The sequence below is a fragment of the Miniopterus natalensis genome, chromosome 1, assembly GCF_054644295.1.
Source record: "Miniopterus natalensis isolate mMinNat1 chromosome 1, mMinNat1.hap1, whole genome shotgun sequence".
NCBI lineage: Eukaryota > Metazoa > Chordata > Mammalia > Chiroptera > Miniopteridae > Miniopterus > Miniopterus natalensis.
The window spans coordinates 173,225,155-173,250,060 of NC_142081.1; the positions used below are offsets into that span (position 1 = coordinate 173,225,155).

General features: G+C 35.9%; 1 protein-coding gene across 1 annotated transcript in view; it reads left to right on the top strand.

Moving 5' to 3' along the window:
• Positions 1 to 24,906, top strand: part of SCFD2 (sec1 family domain containing 2) — a 285,626-nt gene that overhangs the window by 29,977 nt on the left and 230,743 nt on the right. The window contains exon 4 of the mRNA XM_016207064.2: positions 7,475 to 7,650. Coding sequence (XP_016062550.2) covers positions 7,475 to 7,650 — 176 coding nt within the window. The remainder of the gene's footprint in view (positions 1 to 7,474; positions 7,651 to 24,906) is intronic.

A 24,906-nucleotide genomic window follows, 5' to 3' on the forward strand; every position in this document is an offset into this window, starting at 1 on the left:
TATAATGTAAGGAATAAAATAATATTTCTAAAGGAAATATGAGATTGATCATCCAGAGAGAGAAGGTAGAATGAATGAGAAGAGAGTTGAAGGCAGAGCCTTAAGGAATATACCCATTTTATGAATATGAAGAGAATCTAGAGAAAGAGACAGAGTTTTCATTGAATTAATAATTAATAATGCCTGAAAGCATTCAGGTCACTAAACAAATGCTTTCCTCTTACACTTTATCACCTAAAATAGAATTAGTTGCCTCTGTTTTTCTGGTTCCTCATCTGCAAAATAGGAATCTGATTTTCTAGCGTCCCTTCTTCAGGCATCTATCCTGTGGCTCTGTATTTTTAACTTAAATTGGTGTATCTTCATTTTCTCCCCCCCCTTCCTCCTATTAATCTTTATGGTTTCCCAACATAAGGGATCCTCAACATGTGATTATGGATTAGGAGTTTAAAAACCCCAACAGAATGATGTGGTTAGGAGGCTGTTGGCTACAAGGTGGACGTTTCTTTATGTAGAGGCTCTCCTGAGAACAGAAATTTCTTTCCAAGTCAAAGTGGACCCATCAAGGTAGTGCTCCTTCCCTGGCAGCCTGGTAGTCTGCCCCTGGACAACAAGGGTAACCCATCCATTTCTTTCCATGCTCTCTGCTGAGTTTATAAATGTCGATGCAGTGTTTAAGTCAGCCTCAGGAAGGCTCCATTGCCAAAGAAAGCCAATAAATGTTAGCGTTGGTTTTATATTACACTGCTTTGTATAACTTTCAGGGAGAGCTCTTTATTTTCTGTTTGACCCCTGGTCCTGCAGCAGTTATACTTTATTCTGTGCTATCCTGAAAACATGTCTTGCGATAGATTTTCGAACTTTGGACCCATTTGATTGAATTGATTCATATAAATAAAGTGCTCTCTTTACATTAGTTTCTTATTCTCGCTCAGTAATGCTGTAGAGATAAAAATCTGTGCTACAAGAAACATGCACTATTTAAAGGATATCCCTGAAAACCGTCTTCAGTATTTATGGTGTTATAAAAGTGGACATCAGTTCCTAGCTGGGCTTTATCCAAGTTTCACTGTACAGAGGGCTGTATATACTCACCTTCAAATCCTGCGGGAGAAGATTGTAACGTCTTCCCTCCTCCCCCTTTAATAACTTGTTTCAATGTCTGTTGGTCATCCAGACCCTGAAAATTTTTTCTCATGTCTGACTTAAGTCTTTCCACCTGCACATTAGCCATATTTCTTTGCCCTTTGGTCTCAGTAGAGGTGGGAAGCAGGCAGTTATTCCTCTTGTGTTTCTTTATCTGTTGAAAGATAATGCTTCATCCATCAGTGATAATAAACTCAAAATTTCTAGAGAAAAATACACGTCTGTTCGTTCTATATGAGACAGACATGATTTTATTTCAGACTCAAGAGAATATTTAAAAAATAATATTACCACATGCTTCTGGAAAATTCCAATTATAACATATGTAAAAGGAAAAGTGAGGGTACCTTTCCCCCTCCCCACCATCTTGCTCTCAGTGCAATCATTTTTCCTAAATTAGTATCTTGCCTTCCAGGCCTTTTTCTCTAATTAGGTAAGAATATAGGTAAATAGACATGTAAACAAATAATGAGAAAAACAAAATGAAGCTACATACTAATAGTATGGCGATACGGTCTCTACCTTGATTTGTTTCCTCTTCTTCCTACTAGGGCTTTGGCTGCGTGGCATAAAATACCATGAAGAAAGCTTAATGATACAGTTGTGCCTCATTTTAAACATCACATGTATTCTTTAAAAAGTATGTTAAATTGTTAAATTCAAGGGTCTCAACTAAAGCTAAGTATACACCACCTAGAGGTTTCACACCTGGGCATTTATTAATACAAATGAGTGCTTACGTCTAACAAAAGGCACGTATTAGCATGTTCATAGCACAATTATTTATAATGGCCCAAAATTGTAAAACCCAAGTGTCCATCAAAGCAGAATGGATAAAGAAATTGGTATAGTCATATAGAGCAATAAAATACAGCAAAAAAAAATTGAGATTTTGGATAATGTTAACAAAAGAAGCTAGGCACAAAAGAGTACATGTGTATAATTCCATTTGTTTGAAGTTCAAAAGCAGACAAAAATGATCTGTGGTGATGGAGAGAAGAGTAATGGTGTACTTTTGTGGGATTGTTGACTGGATATGGATATAAGGAACTCTTTTAGAGTGCTACACATATTCTGTACCTTGAGCTGGGTGGTGATTACGTGGATAAAAACATATGTAAACATTAATTGAACTGTGGACTTAAGATTTGTATGCTTTATGCTATACTTGTCACTTCCATTATACTTGAGGCTTCTGAGTCTAGAGTTGCTCTTACCTTCCGGCAGATGACTCCCTCTTTGCTATGGTGCCTTTTCAGTTATTCTAGGCAGCGCCTTTTTGGGTGGCTGAAAGTAGGTGGTTTATTTTTATTGTTTGTTTTGCTTCATCATGGAGTACTCTTGCATTCCTCTTTTACCTCCCAGGGACTTAAACTTAGGTTAAAAGATTTTTAAGTCTTATAAAAATGATGATGTGATATCACTATTATATTTAAAAAGTCAGAGTTCAGTTGTAGCTATAATTACTTGAATGTTCTCACTTCTGTTGTTTCTCAGTTTCCTAGTATAGCTAAGTACAGTTATGTCTCCCAACGGAAAATTTCACTCAGGTTATATTCTCATATGTATGGCTTTATAGCTGTATATCTTTCTTATAACTGAGGAAATTTAGGTGTGGATTTGTCTTGGGTGAGGAAAATGTTCTCAGATTATATAGTGGGTGATGATTGCACAACTCTGAATATACTAAAAAACACTGAATTGTACATTAAGGGTGAATTTTATGGTTTTTGTGTTATATCTCAGTAAAGCTGTTATTTTAAAAGAGCTCTTGGAAATAAAGATATTATTGTGAAAGTAATATTCAGCCAAAGTTTAAAGATAAATCAAGAAGTCAACTAAAAAGTAGAAAGAACAAGACATTGAAAAGGTAGAAAAGATAAAAGATAGGAAGCAAAGAATAGGAAATTAGCAAAAGAAGAATGTGGGACTTACCCAGATGTGAAGAAATACATAGTTAAATTAAATAGGCTTACTGAAAAACAAGTAGAATTTAAAAGCCTCTAAAAAACAGGAAATAAAAACCCTCGACACTAGACATAATCACTGTGAATCTTGAGTACAAGAAAATGAGAAGATCCTAAGGGCCCCAAGATGGAAAAAGGAAGCTCACCGACACACGAACAAGCATGAGAATAGCACACGTTCTTCATCAGCAACCTGAAAACCAGAAGCAAGGTATTACTATAACCAAGAATTCCAAACCCAGATAAACTATGGGGGCAAGAAAAAGCCTTTTCAGACATAAAAGAACTTTGCTTTCTACACACCTTTTCTGAGAAAGTTACTTGAACATATCCAGCAAAACAAGTACACCAAGAAAGAAAAGTCAGGGATTTAATGAAACAGTGTTCCAACAGAAGAGAGCAATAAAGGGAATTCTAGGGTGTTGGCTGTGTAGAAGAAAGGCCTGGAGAACCATCCACCCAGGATTGACCCGGAGAATGAAGGGGTTTGGTAGTAAAATATTCAGGAAGAAAACAAACAAAAATACAGACTCCAAAGATAAGAGAGTATATTTGAGATAAGAATACTTTAAATGTTTGATTAAGGCAGATAATATGCCCTCCCGCCCTAAGAAATCCATTGAGCATTCTAGGAGCAAAGAGTATTATATACATGAGGAAATGTAATCATAGCAACATTATTATATATTTCATAATGACGCAAACATTACTGATTGATTTTGAACTTTCAAATCAAACTATAAAGAAACATATATACTTATAGAACAAAATATAAATGCCAGAACATATTCTATTTAAATATTTTAATGTACTTTGCCATTATTATATTAGAAAAATGATTGAAAAGGATTGTAATGAAATGCTGATTTCTGGGAATGCAAGTCTTAAAATACATAAGTTTGTTTATTCAGATTTCACACACTGGGTTTTCAATCATGTTTTTAGGAAAATGAATAAACATGCAATTACAGTATTATTTCTTACATCAAGAGTTTTTTTTAAAAAAATAACAACTAAATATGCTATTTTAGACAAAATTTCTGGTGTTAGTTGCTTTCTATTGAAGTTTTACAATTAAATCAAACCTGGCACTGGATACTCTTTAAGAATGTCAACAAAGAACCATCTATGTGTAGATATTTTAAATATATTTTAACAAGTCACAAAATAAGTTGAGAGAGTTATAATTTATTGAGTGTATATAGTAAATAGAAAAATAGTTCCATTATGCATTTGAATTCAATTAAATTAAATTTTTAAAGGATCACAGACTTTATTAAAATATTAAATCATCTTGTTTTCCAAGTCTGTCCCCTTTTCCCCAAGAGATAATTATATTTTAATAAGAGTTTTGAAATAGAGTATTGATGGTTGAGAAAGTTTCATGTTTTTCTCCTAGCTAAGTTGAAATCAGAAGCCTGTTTCTCTTTCTTAGAAACTGTATTAAAAAGAAAAAGAAAGCTTAGTAGCTTTTTTACTTGAAGACCATTTTTCAAATTTCAAATTGTCATCTTTCAAAAAGTTGCTGTATGTTTTACAATCTTGATATGAAATAACCCTTGTTTTATGGCTTTAAAAAATGTTATGCAAAGCCTTCTGGGTTGACATTTTAAAATCACCATGTAAATCTGCCTGACAAGTGTTTTGGGCCTTTTTGGTAATGTGAGATAGGAATAAATGTTCTTTCTATGGCTTTTTCAACACCTGGTTCTAGTTGCTTGCTGTTTTAGTTGACACAAACTAAGAAGCTTTCTCAAGTCTTTAATCTCGCTATAGCATTTTTGGTAGTGCGTTGATTTTGACTTGTTTTGTGTAAGGTTGTGATTAAGTTTAAATTTTTGAAAACGTTACTAGCCTATATTTTACTAGCCTGTATTTTAAAATATTTGTGTACAGTACTCTTTTACTATATTCCAATTAGCATGTTATGGATTTTTTAAAAATTCTGCTTTCATAACATATCTTATGAAGTGTTAGTGGCTTGTGTGTGTAAGAAAAGGGTATACAGAGGGGAACAGAATAGAGCAGTAAGGGCGAATAATTGCTAAATTCACAATGTAGTGTTCCGTTGGCATTTCCTTTATGAAATATACCCATTTGTTCCTTTGGTTCACATACTTTATGTGGGAAGGTAGCATTATGTAAATATGGTTACTGGGTCTGCGTCTGAGCTAGGAATTGCTAATTGGATAAAAAGTTCAACTATATTTTTGAATCAAAAACACTCATCTTTAAACTGAGCATATGATTATTACAACAGAAATCTAAACAGACCCTTTCATGACTCTGATGATTTCTATTTCTTGCAGTCTCTCTAAAAGACAGTTATTTATGGATAGATCGTATGTGTTTTGAGCCTAATTCCTCCACCATTAGTTGAGATAGTGTTGGAGAGGTAGGCAGTTTCATATCATACACTTTCAAGACATTTTGTATTTTCCCTTAGCAGTACTTATCACAATATTGATTAAGTACTTATATTTATTTTGTGAATCTCTTGATAGGCAAAATTCTGTGTCCAGGAACCACACTGCCATCACCTGCAGTACAGTGTATAAACAAATAAATGGAGCTCACTGTGATCTTAAATTTGAACCCATTTTCTGTGAAAATTATACCTTAATAAACCTGACTGAAAACCAGAGTCATGAGGCTCTTCTGTTAGTAATTAAGCAAGCAAATTGTTAACTTGCTGCTTTGAGAATCAGGAATGAACTTATGCTCTACCAAGGGACCAAAGAAACTAGTGGGACTCAACTCCCTACTTATCATTCCTACTATTGTTATTCTTTAGATACTTACCCAGATAAACTGGTGAGAAGGAGTTTCAAAATTCTTAATTTCTTGCCGTCGCCAGTGTGGTTAAGTGGTTAGAGCATTGGCCCTCGCACCAAAGGGTTGCAGGTTCGATTCCTGGTCAAGGGCACATACCTGGTTCAATCCTTGGTCCCAGTCTGGGTGTGTGCAGGAGGCAACCAATCGATGTGTCTTTTTCACGTTGATGTTGTTTCTTTCCCTCTCTTTCTCTCTTTCTCTTTCCTCCCTCCCTTTCTCCCTTCCACTCTCTATAAAAATCAATGGAAAAAATATCCTTGGGTACGGATTAACAAAAAACAAAACAAAAAATTCTTAATCTCTTAAAAAATGTAATGAAAAAGAAAGTATATGTCTCAGGCTTATAAGTTTCTTCTATTAAGATCTTTATTTTTTGTGTATTATGAGTAGCAAAAACCATTTATTAAGTGATACCCCCCATTTAGCACTAAGACACCAAATTCACAGTGCCTCAGGTGAGCTAAGCAATATAGCACATGGCTTGTTTGCTACCTCATAGAGTTGCTGTGAGAATGAGAAGAGGGCATGGTTGCATTGTATAAACTGTGAAGTGCTAAATCAAGACAGGTGGCTTCATTGCTAGGTATTAACAAATCTCAATAAAACAAACAAACTTGGATTTCAGGCACCGGACGGCAACACACAAATGGCATGGTAAGATGTGTAGGAAAGATTCACTTCACTTGCATCTATGTTTGGCCCCACTGCCTTCTTGCCCAGTGTGGAGAATATGTGGTGTTCAGGAGTTTTGCAGATAGCACTGATAAACGGCAGGAATTGAATTTGATGGATTGGAGAGTGGAAAGTGACTTGGTCGAAGGACTGCTATAGGCAAAAGTGGAACTTAGAGGCTTTGAAGGAGTGAATCTTTAACAGGTGTTTTGTTTGTTTGTGTTTGTTTTTGTACAAGCTCTAGTGTTTTATGATGTGGGTTTTCATGTTCCAAATCTAGGTGATCATTGTAGTAAATGATCACCAAACTCTTAACGATATCTTCTGGTGTTTTTGCTACTCTGGTTTTCTATACATTTTTGTTTTGTGTAACAGCTAGCTTTTACTGTTTTATTGTCATGAACCCACTGATACCAGTGATAAAGTTTTAGCCATAGTCATAACAGATTTCTCCTTTTATTTTATATATGTACATACATAATTAGAAATTTTGCCTTTTGGCCTCTTAGATTGCTAAATCATATGTCTTGGAGATGTGCTCCATGTTGAGTTCAGCAATTAACTTGTGTGACTTTGAGAATGTATTTACGGGGTACTGCAGAATGAGAAAATAAATTCTACTAGCAACCCAGATCACTTAACATCTGTTTCCTCACTTGCAAAATGCAGGTAATAATTTCAATTTCACTGTTGTCACCATGTTGTTGTAAGAATCACAATAGCTTAGCAAAGCTTGTAGTCAACTCTGAAGTTCTGTGCCAATATAAGGCAGTTACTATTATTAATGGCACTCTTCTCGTTATTTTTACCAGTCCCAGAAGAGGGTTCATTGATAAATTATTATGTTTCTCCAGGGAGAGTCACTCCGGCACAACTCACATCCTATATTCAGCTCTTCAAGAACAACCTCAAAGCTCTAGTGAATCACTGTGGACTCCTGCAGCTTGGGCTGGCCACTGTTCAAACTCTGAAACACCCGCAGACTGCCAAGTGGGACAACTTTCTGGCTTTTGAAAGGCTCCTTCTCCAGGTATGTTGCTATGGGAGCTTCTTGGGATATGAATAATTAAAATTTTCACTTCCAGAGAAAAACATTGATATTTATTGTAGTCTCAGTAATAAATCATATTGTTGACATATGCCCTATATCATATTCTAGTAACCCCACATTAAAATTTAAATAGAAACCTTCTTCATACTTTTTTTGTTTTGCTTTGACAGTGACATCTTTGGCTTCTCACTCAATACAAAGAATATTCTTTGAGAATTTGACTAACCTTTGAAAACCTCTTTTTGATTTTATGCCAGTTGGACCTTTCCTTGATCTTCATGGCATCTTTATTCAATTCCTACTACTTTTCCTGTGGAGGAGTATGTGGCTTAAAATGATGCTTAGTAAAAGATAAAGGGAGACAAACTCCATTTGTAGTTTTATGAAGAATTTTGTATGTGGGGTAGGATCTTTTCATGATGAAATATTTTCATGAAAAACTTTTGTAAAAAGATGTATTTTTAAAAATTGTGAAGTATTTCCAGCTCACATAAAACAATATGACAAATACCTACCTACTCTCCATGTAGGCTCAATGTAATTTACTAGTTTTTAATATTTATTTTATATTCTTTTGCATTAAAAAATAAAACTAGAGATAAAGTTGAAGAATCTCCAATACTATACCCTTTCCTGTGATCCTCTGATTCTCCTTTTTCCTTTCTCACAAGTAATCACAAGCCAGATTACTTGTTTCTTTCATTAACTTTTTTTCCATAACTAATACATATTATTGTTATGGGTTTTATTTTTTTTTTAATTAATTTATTTATTTTTCAAATATATCTTTATTGATTTCAGAGAGAGGAAGGGAGAGGGAGAGAGAGATAGAAACATCAATGATGAGAGAGTCGTCATTGATCGACTGCCTCATGCAGGCCCCCCTTACTGGGGATCGAGCCCACAACCTGGGCATGTGCCCTGACCCAGAACTGAACCTCGATCTCCCGGATCCTAGGTTGATGCTCAACCGCTGAGCCACACCAGCCACGCTGGGTTTTATTTTTTATGTAAGTGGCGTCACACTATCAATATCCCTAAACAACCTGCTTTTTCTACATTCTATTTTTAAGATAATCCAAATTGACACGTATAAATCTAGTTTATTTGTTTAAACTGTATCATACTATTATTTGCTTGTATAGATATGCAACAGTTTTTCCAATCCATATTGATGTATAGTTGGGCTATTTTATATTTGTGTGTGTGCGCGTGTGTGTGTTTAGAAGGAGTGTGATGAATATCCTGGAATAGGACTTTGGATACACATGTGAAAAAGTTCTTTAGGATATGGACCTTGGAAAGGATTGTTATATTGTTGACCATGCATGTTGTCGAGTTTACTGGCTGTCACCAAGTAGGTCACCAAAGAAGTTGAACTAGTTGATCGTTCTTCTGTGATTGACAGTTTATTTCCCAGCATAGTGGCCAGCACTCAGGATTATCAAATTTAAACATTTTTTTAGTGGGTACACATTATCTCTTTGTATAAATTTGCAGTTCTCTGACTACTGTGAAGTTGAGTATCTTTTATAATATTTATTGGCTATTCAGTTTTTCTCTTCTATCAATTGCTCATTCTTATACTTTACCCAATTTTTCTCTTTTGAGTAACAGCAAAAACTGTTTTACATGCAAATACTTCTCCTAGACTATGGTTTGTCTTTTAGCTTTAATTCTGGTATATTTTATTGTATAAAAGTTTTAAATTTTGATGTAGTCTAGTTAATTAATATTATCCGTTATGGTTTGTGCTTATTTATATTTTATATTATAAATCTTTTTTTACCCCTAATTTCTAAATATATTTTTCTGTATTTTCTACTAATAATTAATGTTTAATTTTGGCATTTGAATTTCTAATCCCCTTCAAACTTATTTTTATAATGATATTATTTGGATCTAATTTCCTTTTCTTCCATATGGATCGCCTCTTTCCCCCCACACCGTTTATAAAATATTCCATTGTACTGTAGATTACTTGCCAACAGTCATATTTCTCTTTCTTATGTTGGCAGAACACCAGTTTTGTTCCATGTCTATTCTTTTCCCACATGATTTAGTCAAATCTTGATTGGTCTCAGACTATACTGGTATTCTCATTTCCCCACTTAATGATTGGTTTAGCAAGTCTAGCCAGAGAGATAGAGGGAAGTTTGCTGAAGGTGATTCTAGGAGAGATTTTCTTTTGCTCTTATAGAAAGATACACAGTGAAGAAATAAGCTTAAAGCTTCCTGATATATGTCTGTGACACTTTGAGCATTTTGTGTTAATGAAGAGAGCTCACTGATAGCCAGAGGAAGACAGAATAGAACTGAACCCTGAATGATGACTTTGATCCTTACCTCAAAATACTTTGTTTTGTCAGATGATGATTATTCTCATTGTTTAAGCCATTTTAGCAGTTGGTTTTCTGTTATTTGCAGACAAAAATATTCACCCTTTTCCCACTGATATGTAATATATTAAGATCTCACATAAAGGTGGGTTTCTTTCTCAGTTTCTAGTATTCCAGTGCTCAGAAATGCTCTTTTTTTTTTTTTACTTAATACCACAGCATTAATACCACAGCATTTTAAAATCAATATGTCCATTCTATGCTTTTCTCTGTAAAAGAAACTTATTAGATTTATTCATGGATATTTCAGCAATTTTGATGCCATTGTGAATTGAAGTTTTTAAGAGAGAGAGAGGGAGGGGAGTAGGGAGGGAGAGAAAGAGAGAGAAACATCAATTTGTTGTTCCACTTGTATATGCACTCATTGGGTTGATTCTTGTATGTGCCCTGACTGGGGATCAAACCCGAAACCTTGGCGTATCGGACCATGCTGTAACCAACTGAGCTACCCAGTCAAGGTGTGAATTGAATTTTAAAATTTTTCTAATACCTTATTGCTGGTGTATAGAAATGCTCTTTTTTTTTTTACTTAATAAATAGCTTTTTATTTTTTAATTATAGTTGACATGCAATATTATATTAGTTTCAGATGTATAACCCAATCATTAGACATTATATAACTTACTAAATAGTCACCCCGATAAATCTAGTCACCATCTGACAGCATACATAGTTATTGCAGTAATATTGAGTATATCCCCTATGTTGTACTTTACATCCCTGTAACTATTCTGTAACAACCAATTTGTACTTCTTTTTTTCCAATTTGCACTTCTTAATTCCTTCACCTTTTTCACCTATCCTCCCAACACCCCTCCTGTCTGGCAACTATCAAAATGTTCTCTACACCTGTGATTCTGTTTGTGTTCTGCTTGTCTGTTTATTTTGTTTTTTAGATTCCACATATAAGTGAAGTGATACAGTATTTTTGTCTTCCTCTGACTTATTTCACTCAGCACAATACCCTCTAGATTCATCCATGTTGTTGCAGATGGCAAGATTTCATTCTTTTTTATGGCTGGTCATAATTGTATATATGTACCACTTCTTCTTTATCCATTAATCTATTGATGGACACTTAGGTTGCTTCCATATCTTGGTTATTGTAAATAATGCTGCAATGAACATAGGGATGTATATGGTTTTTTGATTCAGTGTTTTGGGTTCTTTGGAACCATCTCTTGGCTCAGTGGTTTCGGTGACTTAATGACTAGTCCGCAACAGACCTGCCTGCAAGTCACATGACTTATGTTTGACTCAGTCTCCTAAAGGTGACAGAAAGATAATGTTACGTACTCAAAAGAGAAGCTTTTTGAGGATTGTTGGGAAAAATCCAATATTTATTGCCAGTGAATATGTTTAAAAAAAAAAAAAAGGAGGTAACACACCTTCTCAATTCCTTTCCTCTTTTTTATCTCCAAGGTCCAATATCGCAGCCTTTCGGGCATTCAATACATGTGTGCTAGTTAACAAATAATTTTATTTCTGTTTCAAATTAAAACTGTAGAAAAAATAAGTTTAACCTGAACATAGATACAGTTATTATTTTATTAATAAATACATTCACTTGTAAAAGTAACTTTGCTTTTTTTAAATCAAAATATGGATTTACTTAATTGGGTGGTAGCCTATGAAGAATTTTTTTACGGTTTAACAAGAAAGTTTGTTTTAGTTTCCTCACCTAAATAGGAGCAACTCGCCTATCTCATAGTGCTCTTGTCAGGGTTGAATGTGAGTATGTACATATGTACATCGCTAAGTACAATGCTTTGTGTATGGTAAGTGCTCATTAAATTGTAATTAGTTATTCTTTTAGCTGAGCCAAAAATACTACAAATGCCAATGTATTTTATGTGAGTAATGCCTTTAATATATTCTTACCTAGATTTTGTTTTTCTAAGTTAAAATCTATTAAGGAAAATGAGACTGTTACTTAGCAAAACCTTGCTGTCTTTTTACATTTACTGTTTGATAATGTTTAACAGTAGTTTTCTTGAATCTAGATTTAAATCCCATTGTTTCTACAATGCACAGCTGAAGATTTTATGCTAATTGTCACAAAGAAAAAATTTGATTGACCATAATTTATTGTGGTTATAAAATGATAGCAAACGATGTAGCAGAAGCAGCAGCTTTGCTTATGCTTCCTAAAAAACAGAATTTAGAAATATGTGTATTATCTACCTCCAGTTATTTCTTTAGGCAGAATTGACATTTCTAAATTAATATGTCCAACTTGGAAGATTATTTTTAAGTAAAATAAAAATGAGTTATAAAGCCACTCAAGATAATCCAGGTAAATGTTCCTTCATTTTTAAACTTTATCTGTCTTTGCAATGAAAAGTAGGCAAACTACTTTATTAGTTGTCAAAGTAGTTTTAAGTAAGTAGAATTAGCTTTTTTAATGATATCCTAAATTTCAGAATATCTCTTCTCTAACAAATCAAGTTTACCTAAACTAAATAATGGTATGTCTGCTTGTCCTATAACAAAGTGGTAGGTTTTACCTTCTCAGTCATCTAGTACTTCTGTTAGGCCCCAAGCCATATGGCTAGGCTTGGAAGAATAATTGCTCATTTTAGCTTGGTTCCTGACTTCACCAACACCCTGGGAGGTTCTCTTTTACAACGATTCGTCCCTTCCAAAAGTGCTGGTGCTATCATTTGGATAAAGACTGAGGGAAGAGGCAGAAAAAGATGATCTCACAGTCAGACCTGAGTGTGTTTACAGATTAGGGAGATTTTGCTCTGGCTGGTATGATTCAATTGGTTGAGCATCATTCCACACACCAAAAGGTTGCCAGTTTGATTCCCAGTCAGGATACATGGCTAGGTTGTGGGCTCCATCCCCAGTATGGGGCATGCAGAAGGCAGCTGATTGATATTTCTCTCTCATCCATGATTCTCCCTCCCCATCTCGGCCTCTCCCTCTCTCCCTCGTCCTCTCCCTCTCCTTTCCTCTCTAACTAAAATCACTAAGAAACCCAAAACATATTAAAATAATAAGATTAATGATATTTTTCATGTGATTTTTGTCTGAGAAGGAAAATTGTAAAGCATGTTTAAAAGAAAACCCCTTGTTTCTTTTACATTCTACTTTCAATACTTATAACATTAAATATGTAGGGATTTTCCCCCAAACCAACCAGTTTTCCAACTCTCTAAGCATCAGCTGGGTGACTCTACAATTCAATGATGACACTATCTACATCGAATTAGCACAGACTCTACAGGTTATGGGCTTAGTCCCACGAGATTATCCCCTACTTTAGACAATAACTGCAAGACTGGGCCTCTCATACTTCTGACCAACTGGCTATAAATTGGGGTTCCCATGACCCCCTTCTCAGGTTTGATAGTTTGCTATAATCACTCACAAAACTCAGAGAAACATTTATTTACATTTACCAGCTTATTATAAAGGATATTATGGATTCAAATGAACAGCCAGGTTAAGAAGTATATAGAGTGAGAATCAGAAGGAGGACTTCCATCCCCTGGAGTTGGGGTGTGCCACCCTCACAACTCATGGGTGTGTTAACCAACCCCCAAATTCTCTGAACTCTATACTTTAGGGATTTTTATGAAAGCTTCATCACATAGGCATGATTGATTATTAACTCAGTTTCTAGTCCCGCTGTCCCCTCCCTGGAGAATAGGGGTGGGCTGAAAGTTCCAAGGTTCTACTCATGGCTTGGTCTTTCTGGTGGCCAACCCCATCCACAAGCTATCCAGGAACCCACCAAGAGTCACCTCATTAGAACAAAAGGTGCTCCTGTCACCCAGAAAAGGAAATTCCAAGGGATTTAGGGATTCTGTGTGCAAGGAAACAGGGTCACTGACCAAATGTTAAAGCAAAAAATGCTCCAAGCACCCCTATTGCTCAGGATAGCACAAGGGTTTTATGAGTTTTGTGTTGAACTAGTGGCAGGTGGGGATGGCAGAGATAGGCACCTGAAATAAATGGATAAATATTTGAGTGGTTACCAGAGTCAAAAAGGATGTCTTGTTATATAGCCTTTAGGGCAGAGGCTTTTTAATGTTCTCATCACCTATTCTCACCTTTTTATGTAGCCCATGGCCACCCAAAATAATGACTTCCTAGTTACTCTTGCAGCTGGCTGTGAACAGGTTCTGATGAATGAGACATGAGTAGAAATGATGCGGGCTACTTTCAGGCTGTATGCTGAAAGGATAGGCACGTGCCTTTCCTTTGCCCCTTCTGTGTGCTGAAATGCAGCCCAGGGTGGTAAGAGTGGGAGTGGCTGACTCAAATTCTGAGAGGGAAGCTATGTATTGAAGACGTTTCAACAGAAAGATGGAAGAATCATAGTTGGTTCACTGAAGATGGTGTAAACACCATTATCAGCCCTGGACTACCTACCTACTCTTTATTTGAGTGAGAAATACCTTCTTATCTTATTTAAGCCTGTATAATTTTGAGTCTTCATGATAGCAGCCAAACATTCTAATTAACATGGTCATCTTGTAATACAATTTTCATTATAGAAGTTTGTGCTGTGAGCCTTGTAATTCTGACCATTTTATAATCTCATGGGGAAATGATCAAAATAATGGGTTGTGTTGATGCATGGGATATTTTTAAATAGTGTATGAGATTTAACTTATTATAATGCAACAGTAAATTACTAGAGTTCTATATTTTTCCAAGAAACTTATGTGAAAAAGACCCAGATGAAGGACATTGGGAATTAGAGATATGAATAGGTTAGCACCATGGCCTGTCTGGGGCTCATGTGATTAGACTTTTATTAATGCAGAAGACCTCTGCCTCCTCTCCCCCCACAATTCAGATCACCTGGGGAGACACTGTCTCATCTATAGATAGAAAAAACTACTAATTCTCAGAAATTTAAATTATCTCTTTACTTTCTCCAGGGAAGTCTCTGCCACCTAGTTCTTTGCTGAGAGAAGTGTCATTTCCAAATGGTGGAGGGAAGGGACTGAAAAGCTTTTTTCAAAAGCAAATATTCTGTTCCATTTCATGTAATAACAATCTGTTGAGCTTGTGCTGTCTGTTGGACAGTGAAATTATAGGACTGAAACATATGTGGTTTCTTGTATGTACATGGAGTTCATTTTGTAATGTGGATTTGCTATCAGTACATTGGTACTATTTACGCCATTTTCAAGGGAGTTTTAGGGTGGTCTGAGTACCTGAGTACATTTATAGTATTGTCCCTGTGAGAAAAATAAGTTCTAGGTGTTCATCAGCCAGTTTATAAATAAATTTTTTGATTTGCTGATTCAGACTGGAGGACTGTATAGCAGAGGTTGGACAAGTTATGAGCCTGACCATGGCCCTACTGCTAGTAAGTGTCAAAGCCAGGTTGAAACCCAGATCTGTCTGGTACTGAAGTCATGTCCCTCACTTCTGTTTACTGCTGGAATATTTGGCCTGAGGCAAGGTATCAAAATGACTATCAACCATTTTCTTCTTATACTCCACTCATACTTGTTCTCAGGCATTAGGATAAATAAGTTTTCAAAACACAATAGGGCCTACATAACCCATTAATACAAATTTCAATTAGTATGCATTTAAGTTGATAACTTTATGAGAACTGTGGTCATTAAAATACGTTTCCTACTCATATGTTTTTCTCTTGATAGATCTATAAGTTTGGCATCCGGGTTGGATTTCCATCTTGAGTCTTACTGCTCAGCAAGCCTTTTATTGAAACCTGATGAGACGTATTTCTCTATAAGGACACATTATCTTGATTTCACTTTTCTCCTGCAGAGTATTTTATTGTACGTTGTTCTTCTCCCCATCATGTTATGGGTTGTATTTTTGAATACTAAATGAGAAAGACAAATGGAAAATAGAAAATAATACCCATGAACTTCTTGTGCGTTTGCCCAGGGAAGGCACATTGCCAGGGTTTTGGAGTTAGGTGAATTTGTGCCAAACATCTGATTAGAAAGTGAGAGTTAAATATATATATGCTAAGTGAACGATTGCTCTTAAACCAGGCTTCCCTTAGAAGTAGTGATATCATATGTTATTCCAGCTGGAAGCCAGAGTCAGTAATCAGGCAAAGTAAGTTCAGGCTAACAATTTTGGTTCTTTGCATTTTGTGGGTCTACCAAAAAATGTTTCAAATACAGACTTTATGCCAGTGGCTGAAGGTACATCTGGGTGGGTCTTCATGTTGTGAAAAACAAGAAGGGCACAACCATTCTGTTTTGCTTGACCAAAAGGGAAATAATAATGGTTTGTGCTTCCCTGCATGGACTGAATCTTGTGCCCTGAGACATTCCCTCTAGCTGTTTGTGCTATGCTGGCCTCCCCAACGGGTGTTGGGATTCATTTTTTCTTTTTTAAACATCTGAGTTCCTAAGGATGAAAGGAAATAACATGGTTTAATGAATGTTTTCTTTTTTCTTCGTGTGTGTGTGTGTGTGTGTGTGTGTGTGTGTGTGTGTGTGTGAGCGAGCCTTGGAGAAACTAAGTCTTGCTTATGCCCATTCTCGGACATCTTAGGTATAGCTTAACAGCAGGTATCTCTGAAGAAAGCCTAGGCATAGTCCAGCTGAATATCTAAAGGACCACTTCACTTCTTAGGATTCGAAGTACTAGAGATCAGCTTGACATTAGTGAATACCTGAGACTAGACAGTAGGCTTAACCCTGGGTATGGATTTCTTCTCCACTTTCTATTTTTTTACCACTCTCAAAGGCCTAGATAGGATGAATTATTTATTGAGGGTTTTTTGTTTGTTTTGTTTTGTTTGCTAGAGGCTGCTAATCCTCAAAAATAGGAGAAATATTTGTTCAGGATCTCAAGTTTCTTTCTGGCGAGGGACACTGAGATTTGGCCAAGCCCGGTTCACGTGAGCACCCTGGCTGACTGTCTGTGCCTTGGCCTCCCCCTCTGGTACTCCCATCTTTCCTTCTGGGTTAAGGGACCCAAACGGAATAGTGGAGTAATGCTGAATGGAACCTGGTCAGGCTGTCTGTCTCTTTTTCTCCAGAACATGTTGACGCTAAAAGTGGTGAATGTCGAATGACACAAGCCTAAAGACCTGGGTTCTTTGGGAGGTGTGCTGTATGGTACCTCTCAGCACTCCCTTTACTCGGTGTTTTCCTGTAGGGGCTATACAAGCTTAACACTTGCAGGATAGTGTTGTCATTTTGCAATCATTATGGAAATACTATTCTAGAATAATTTATGTCATTTTATATCTGGGCAGAAAAAAATCCAGCGCTGAGCAGTTAGATATTATTGTACCAAATGTTTTTAATAGGAGCCTTGCCTGACATGGTATGCGGGAAAACATCTTAATTTTTTTAATCTCCTGATTTTGAGTTCTTAAAAAAAAAAAAGTAGCAAATGAACAAAGCAGAATTGCCAAAAAGCCTATTCCAGCGGAAAGTATGTGTTAAAATTGATAGATTACCACACTGCCACATGGAGCTTTTTCTATTATTATCTCTTCATGTGATTTAAAAAAAATCTTTATTGTGGTTTGACACAAGAGTACAAAAGATTCCTTTTTTTACTCAGTCAATGTAGAGTTGTTGGTATAATATTTTTAAAGTGAATTTTGTTTTGTTTAGTGCTGCTCTTTTGTTTGATACATTACTGTTTGAAGTTTGTTTCCCTTGCAACATCTTGCATTTGTAATTTTTAAATAGAAAACAATGAGGAAATGAAGTTGGAAAATTTGGGTTTTGGCATTTCTGATTATTAACTCTCACTGAGAAATATAGGCTTTTTCTTATTCTATCTTGTTGAATACATGATACTCATACCTTTTTATTTTATATTCTTTAATTTTAGTTTTGATAGAAAATATAAAATGTAAAAGCATTATAAAATTAAACATGTAGATTACATCAAGGTGCTTTGGGAGTAGAAGGAAAATTAAATTAAACAAAATCTTCATATATATGTAATATTTTTAGTTAATTTATTTTTTAAGGTAACTTTCATTTGATGGATTTGTTTTCTTTAGCTCCTGTAGAGATTTCTTTTTAAAAAAAATCATCATCTAAATGATAAAAATAATAAACAGGCATATTTTAGCAGTAATCCCATAAACATATCTCTTAGAGGAAAGCCGCCTATTTAAATGTGGTAAATATAGTAAGCATGCATACATTATCAGCACTTCTCTCTACTGACCAGAATAGTTCCTAATGGAACCCATCTGATTTAAATTCTCCTTACAGGCAGTTCATATACTGATTGGAAGGACTAACTCAGTTTGTCTCTGCTTAGCTTGGCAAAAGAACAGAGTAAATAAAAAAAGTAAATGTAGACCAAAGTTTAGAAGCAAAGACATTTCCCCATTGTAGGAGTGCTAATGAAATGGCCTACAAATGGAGGTGATTTCTTATGTCACTAGAACATGAAATCCATCCATCCAACCAACAAATGTTTACTGAGCACCTACTAGACACCAGACACCATTCTTTGGTACTGAGGCTGCATTAGTGAACAGGAAGAGTACGGTCTCTGCTGTTGTGGAGCTTACATTATGTAGTGAGTGGAGTTAAGCAATAGACAGTTAAATAATAAGGACTGCAGTCAGCACAAATTTTAAGCATCTATTGGGTGTGAAGCACTCTATTAGATGGTAAGAAGGTGTTTTTTTAAAACTAGTTTTTAATTGATAAAAGTTTTATGTTTTAACACATGAATGGTTTCTTTTTTACTATGCATACATCTGTAATACCCATCAGTTGTAGCACATCTCATAGTTATTTACCACAACTACATGGACACTGGCAGAGCAGCATCTTACAACTTACCCATGCTTTCCTTCACTTGGAACATGCCTGATATATAAGAGGCACACAGTACATATTGGCTCAGTGAATGTGTAGTTCTTGAGTTAGTGAGACATTTTAATCTGATTTTATCTCAAATTGATCTTCACCAAACCTCTCTAAGAAGGTCATTTATGGTTGAAGCAACAGAAAATGAAAGAGTTTGAGTGACTATTTATGGTCAGACAGAGTATATATGTTTTTAGGCACAGGTGAGAGAATCATGGGTCATAGCCATATCTACTTTCAGAACACTAATTTGACCTAAATTTTCCCTTTTTTTGTTGTTATAGAGGAGGAGAGTACAGCTGATCATGTCTACAAGTTGGTCTAATCTTGTCAAATCTCCAAATCTTGCCCCAAACTCCTATCTTTCTTTTGCCAAGCCACTCCCACCTTTACCTTCACTTTGTGAAATCTTTGTGATGTTTTTACAAGATGTTTATACTGAAGTTGTAAGATAATTAATTGATCCTCACTACCACCTCATCCACCAAACCTACAATTCTGGCAACTATTGTACAGATAAGGAAACAGAAGTTAAGTGTCTGCCTAAGGTTACACATAAGTGGTAGAGCCTGGGTTCTGTCCTGGCTCTTCCTAACCACAAATCTGTGCTCTCAACAGTTATGCTGCACTGCCTTGGAAAGGTTATTTGAAAATAGAAGTTAAGTATATGTCGTTGTTAAGCTACATATCTTGTATAGAAAGTTCAGCTCTGCTTATTTATAAGAAAATCATCTGTACATCAGTTTACCAGGAAATGTAAATTCAGGCTCACAGTTTTTTATTTTTTGCAGAAATGATTCTTTGTTTTTGCTTTATGAATAAATAATGCACCTTGGAATTTTTTCAAGGAGCAAGCCCCTCAAGTACATCTAATTCATTTTATTTGCCACTTTTCAGCTCTTTTACTCACATCCGGCCTAGTTATGTGATTTCACTTTAACTCTACACTCCTATTAACCATTGGATTAATCACCAATACACTAACTATATATCAATGATGGCGAGACATTGTACGAGAAGGCACATTTCAAGGCCACCGTACTCCTGTTGTACAAAAAGGCCTTCGCTACGGCATAATCCTATTTATTGTATCTGAAGTATTTTTCTTTTCAGGATTTTTCTGAGCTTTTTATCACTCCAGTCTAGCCCCAACTCCCGAGTTGGGGGGCTACTGACCTCCAGCAGGTATTACCCCCCTAAATCCACTAGAAGTTCCACTTCTAAATACACCTGTCCTTTTAGCCTCCGGAGTCTCTATTACCTGAGCCCATCACAGCCTAATAGAAGGAAACTGCAAACATATAATTCAAGCACTATTTATCACAATCTGCTTAAGATTGTATTTTACTATTTTACAAGCATCAGAGTACTACGAGACATCTTTTACAATCTCCGATGGTGTTTATGGATCTACTTTCTTTATAGCCACCGGCTTCCACGGTCTTCATGTGATCATCGGATCCACTTTCCTTATCGTATGCCTCCTCCGACAGCTAAAATTTCATTTTACTTCTAATCACCATTTCAGATTTGAAGCTGCTGCATGGTATTGACATTTTGTAGATGTAGTATGATTATTCCTGTATGTCTCTATCTATTGATGAGGATCCTATCCTTTTAGTATAACTAGTATGACTGACTTCCAATTAGTTGGCTCTGGAAAACCCCAGAAAAGGATAATCAACTTAGCTCTAACACTATTAATTAATACAATTCTAGCATCGTTACTGGTAACCATCGCGTTCTGACTCCCTCAGATAAATGTGTACAGCGAAAAATCAAGCCCCTATGAATGTGGGTTTGATCCTATGGGCTCTGCTCGACTGCCTTTCTCAATGAAGTTCTTCCTAGTAGCTATTACGTTCTTATTATTTGACTTAGAAATTGCCCTTCTTTTACCTTTGCCATGAGCATCTCAGACTAATAATCTATATACTATGCTTACAATATATGAATGATCAGTAAGTACAGGAATAGAGAGGGTTTAGGTTCCCCAATGCAAGCTCCAAAGGCTTGATGTTCTACTGCAGTAAGGTTTGATCCAAACAATAAACATGGTTTTTGAGTTCTTATAAAGACTTTGTATTATTGTTTGCATGTACTTCAGAAATCTCAGCCCTGCTTGTATGTACCAACTGTGGATTCTCATTTTTGGGAATTACGTTAGCAGTCATCTTTGTAAGAATTCACTCTATGGCAAATCCTCTCAATATACAGTTTTTGTGGGTCTATTTAAGACCTAGATCTTCTTTCTAAACATTGTGCACCCAGACCAATTTTACTTTTAGCTTTGAGGGACAGCATAAACAAGTCAATGAACTATTTGCTTAAAAAAACCCACTTCATTTAAAAATTTATATTGATATCTCTCATATACAATGTTCTTTTCTCAAAGTGTACTTTTTTATTTTATTTTATTTTTTTGAAATATATCTTTATTGACCTCAGAGAGAGGAAAGGAGAGGGAGAGAGAGAGACAGAAACATCAATGACGAGAAAGTCATTGATCGAGCCCGCAACCTGGGCATGTGCCCTGACTGGGAATCGAACCCCGATCACCTGGATCCTAGGTCGACGCTCAACCGCTGAGCCACGCCCAGCCGGGCTCAAAGTGTGCTTTATTTTGACATCTTTCCATGGCCACAGTTATAACTGGTGCTTGTTTATACAAAATTATTGGGTGGCAATAGGAAGTATTTTATTATTGAAGGACAGGGGATGCTCAGTAAAGAGGCCAGAAGAGACGCTCACAGAGGTCACCCCTACCAGCGATCTTCCATTCTGGCGGTCACATGCTCCACTGTCTTCTTCAGGAACACAAAACAGTAAAAAGGCATGAGAAGATTCAGGACATCCTTAACAGCTCAGAGACTCTGGAATGTACCTCCACTGCTGCTTTCTTTTTTCTATTGGGGGTAAATAACTCACAGAAAAAATGTGATCACCTGACAACTGTACAAGGAATGTTAAAAATAATTTTGTTTTTCATAGAAGGGTTTTTGTAGGTGGATTGGTGTCTGGTGGTAGAAGGGAGTATTTTAATGAGACAGTTAGCTATAGTGATCTCAGTATACAAATCTGATTGTTTCATTGTCCTGTGTATCTTTGCACTTGCTCTTTTCTTTCACTGGATCAAGTTCTCTACCTACCCAGAATGCCTTTTCTCATTCTTCAAGTCCAAATTAGCTGCCTTTCATGGGTGCTTCCCATCATCTTGCACTGATCACTTTGCCTTTTTATTGTCTAATTTATTTGTATTTCCTCAGCTCTCTGAAGGTAGGGATTGTATGTTTTGTTTACTGCCGTTTTTCCAACTGGCACATATTAGGTGTTCAATAAAAATTTTCTCTACTTATGAATTTAATTCAATGTCTATCAGAATTCCAGTGAATGACTTTTTAAAAGAATTTTAGTTATTCTGAAAATAGCCATTAAAAACCTGAATAATAATGTTAACCCACATTATGATACTTATCAATCTATATCAATTATATATTAATAATGCTTATCAATGTGTTTTAGCTTTTTTTATTTTGGTTTTTCTATTTACCCTTTTAATTCAGGAATAATCACCACCCCTCGCATCAACTCTAATTGCTAATTATGTAGTACTGTTGCAAAATAGATGCGGAAGTGTTTAGGTATTTAATTAATTTAGTGTATTTAATAAAGACAGTACCACAAACCAGTGGGAAAAGGAAGAATATTTAATAAACGAACAAGAAAAATTGGTGAGGAGTGGTTTTTGCTGTATTAAAGTGTAAATTAAAAACCAAAGAAAGCTACTATAAAATATTGATAATCATATGGCTTATCATGGACTAGGGAAGAACATTCCAAACATAAAAGCTATGGAATTAACCACAAAGGGGGAAAATTGCCAGATATGTTAACTATAGCTTAGTGGTTAAGAGAAACGACTTTAAAATCAGGTGGGCCTGGATCTGACTTTTGACCCTGACCTTATTGCATGATCTTGTGGGAAATTATTCACCTTATTAAGCAAGCCTCAGCTTCCTTATCTATGAATTGGAGGGCTTAACAATAAGAGCAAACTCATTAGGTCTTTAGAATTATGAAAATTTGTGTAAAGTACTTGCCCTTTGCCAGTCACATAGAAATCATAATAAATTTTAGCCATTATTATTTCCTTTAAAAATTTTACATAAGATATTGATAAATCACTATGAAAGGTGAACAAAATAGAAAAAGTATGTCATAAAAACAAAGATTGATGTACATGGAAGTAAAGAATCTATTCATATGGATAAGAAAATCATAAGCACTCAACAGGAAAAAAAATGGTAAAAAAATATGTGCCCAGCCATTTTACAGATGAAGAAATAACAGTGACCATAAACATATGATAAAAATGTTCATATTTCCTAGTAATAAAAAATGTAAACTCAAGCTACACTGAGACGAAAATTTACCACTTCAAATAAGCAAAGATTAACAAATGATAATTTAGTGTTTGGTAGAACTCAATGACATGGTCATCAAGAAACATTACTATTGGGAGAGTGAATTTGCGAAAGCACTTTGGCAATATATGATGCAATCCTTGAAAAGGTTTATATCTTTCCTGGTAATTTCACTTCTGTTGATTAATCTTAAAGACATAATCAGAGATGCTGATATGATTTACTTTGAAAGATGTTCATTACAGTGTTATTTATTATAATAAAAAATTAGGAGCAACCTAAATGTTCCACAATAGGAGAATGATGGAATGCAGTATGTAATCATTAAAAATTAAGTTATGAAAGAATATATATATGTATATATATTTTAAATATCTTTTATATATATATATCTTTATTGATTTCAGAGAGAGGAAAGGAGAGGGAGAGAGAGAGATAGAAACATCAATGATGAGAGAGCCATTGATCGGCTGCAGCTCGCAACCTGGGCATGTGCCCTGACTGGGAATCGAACCCCGATCACCTGGATCCTAGGTCGACGCTCAACCGCTGAGCCACGCCCAGCTGGGCTAAATATATCTTTATTGATTTCAGAGAGGAAGGGAGAGGGAGAGAGAGAGAGAAACATCAATGATGAGAGAGTCGTCATTGATCGGCTGCCTCCTGCGATCCCCTGATGGTATCGAGCCCGCAACCCGGGCATGTGCCCTGACCAGGAATTGAATTGTGATCTCCTGGACCCTAGGTCGATGCTCAACCGCTGAGCCACGCCCAGCCAAGCAAAGAATATTTTTAATAAGGTGAGGAAATGTTAATGGAAAAAGTGCTTATTCTTATGACTGTGAGAAACAAAACTGCACATACAGTATAAATCCAACTCTGTCAAATAAAAAAGAAAGTAGAGGGACGTTAGATACATAAAATTAGAATAATGGAAAAATACGTGAAAATGATTATGGTAGTTTTCAATGAGCAGTGGGTTTTCCAATTACCTATTGCCACACAGCAAATTACCCCCAAATTTTTTGGCTTAAAGCAAGCATTTTATTATAGCTTACAATTTGATGTGGCAGAAATTCAAGCAGAGCTCAGCTGGTCAGTTCTTCAGCTCCACATGGCAGTTAATGAGGTGATTTTGTGATATTCAGCTTATTGATCTAGAGGGTTCAAGATAGATGGCTTCGGTCAACATGTCTGCACCTGACGTGGAATGGCTCGAAGGATGGTCTCAGTTGCAGGACCTACAGGTGGCCTCTTCATCATGGAGGTCTCAGGGTAGTCAGACCTCTTACGTAGAGGCTCAGGTAAAAGAAGGTGTCCAAGGAGAACGGGTGGAAGCTGCTGCAAGACTTCTTATTCTTATAACTTAGTCTCTGAAATCCCAGAACACTGCTTCTACTGACCAGCCCAGAGCCGAGGGGAAAACATTAGACTCTACTTCTCAAGGGGAGGGGAAGCAAAGACTGTGTGCCTGACTTTAATCTACTTCAACTGGGTTGAGTGGTTTTTATTTTCTTGTTCCTACAAAGTCTGTAATGCAAGTGTATTATCTTTTGCACATTTGTAAGAGCTCTTTATATATTAAGTTCATAACCTTGAATGAGA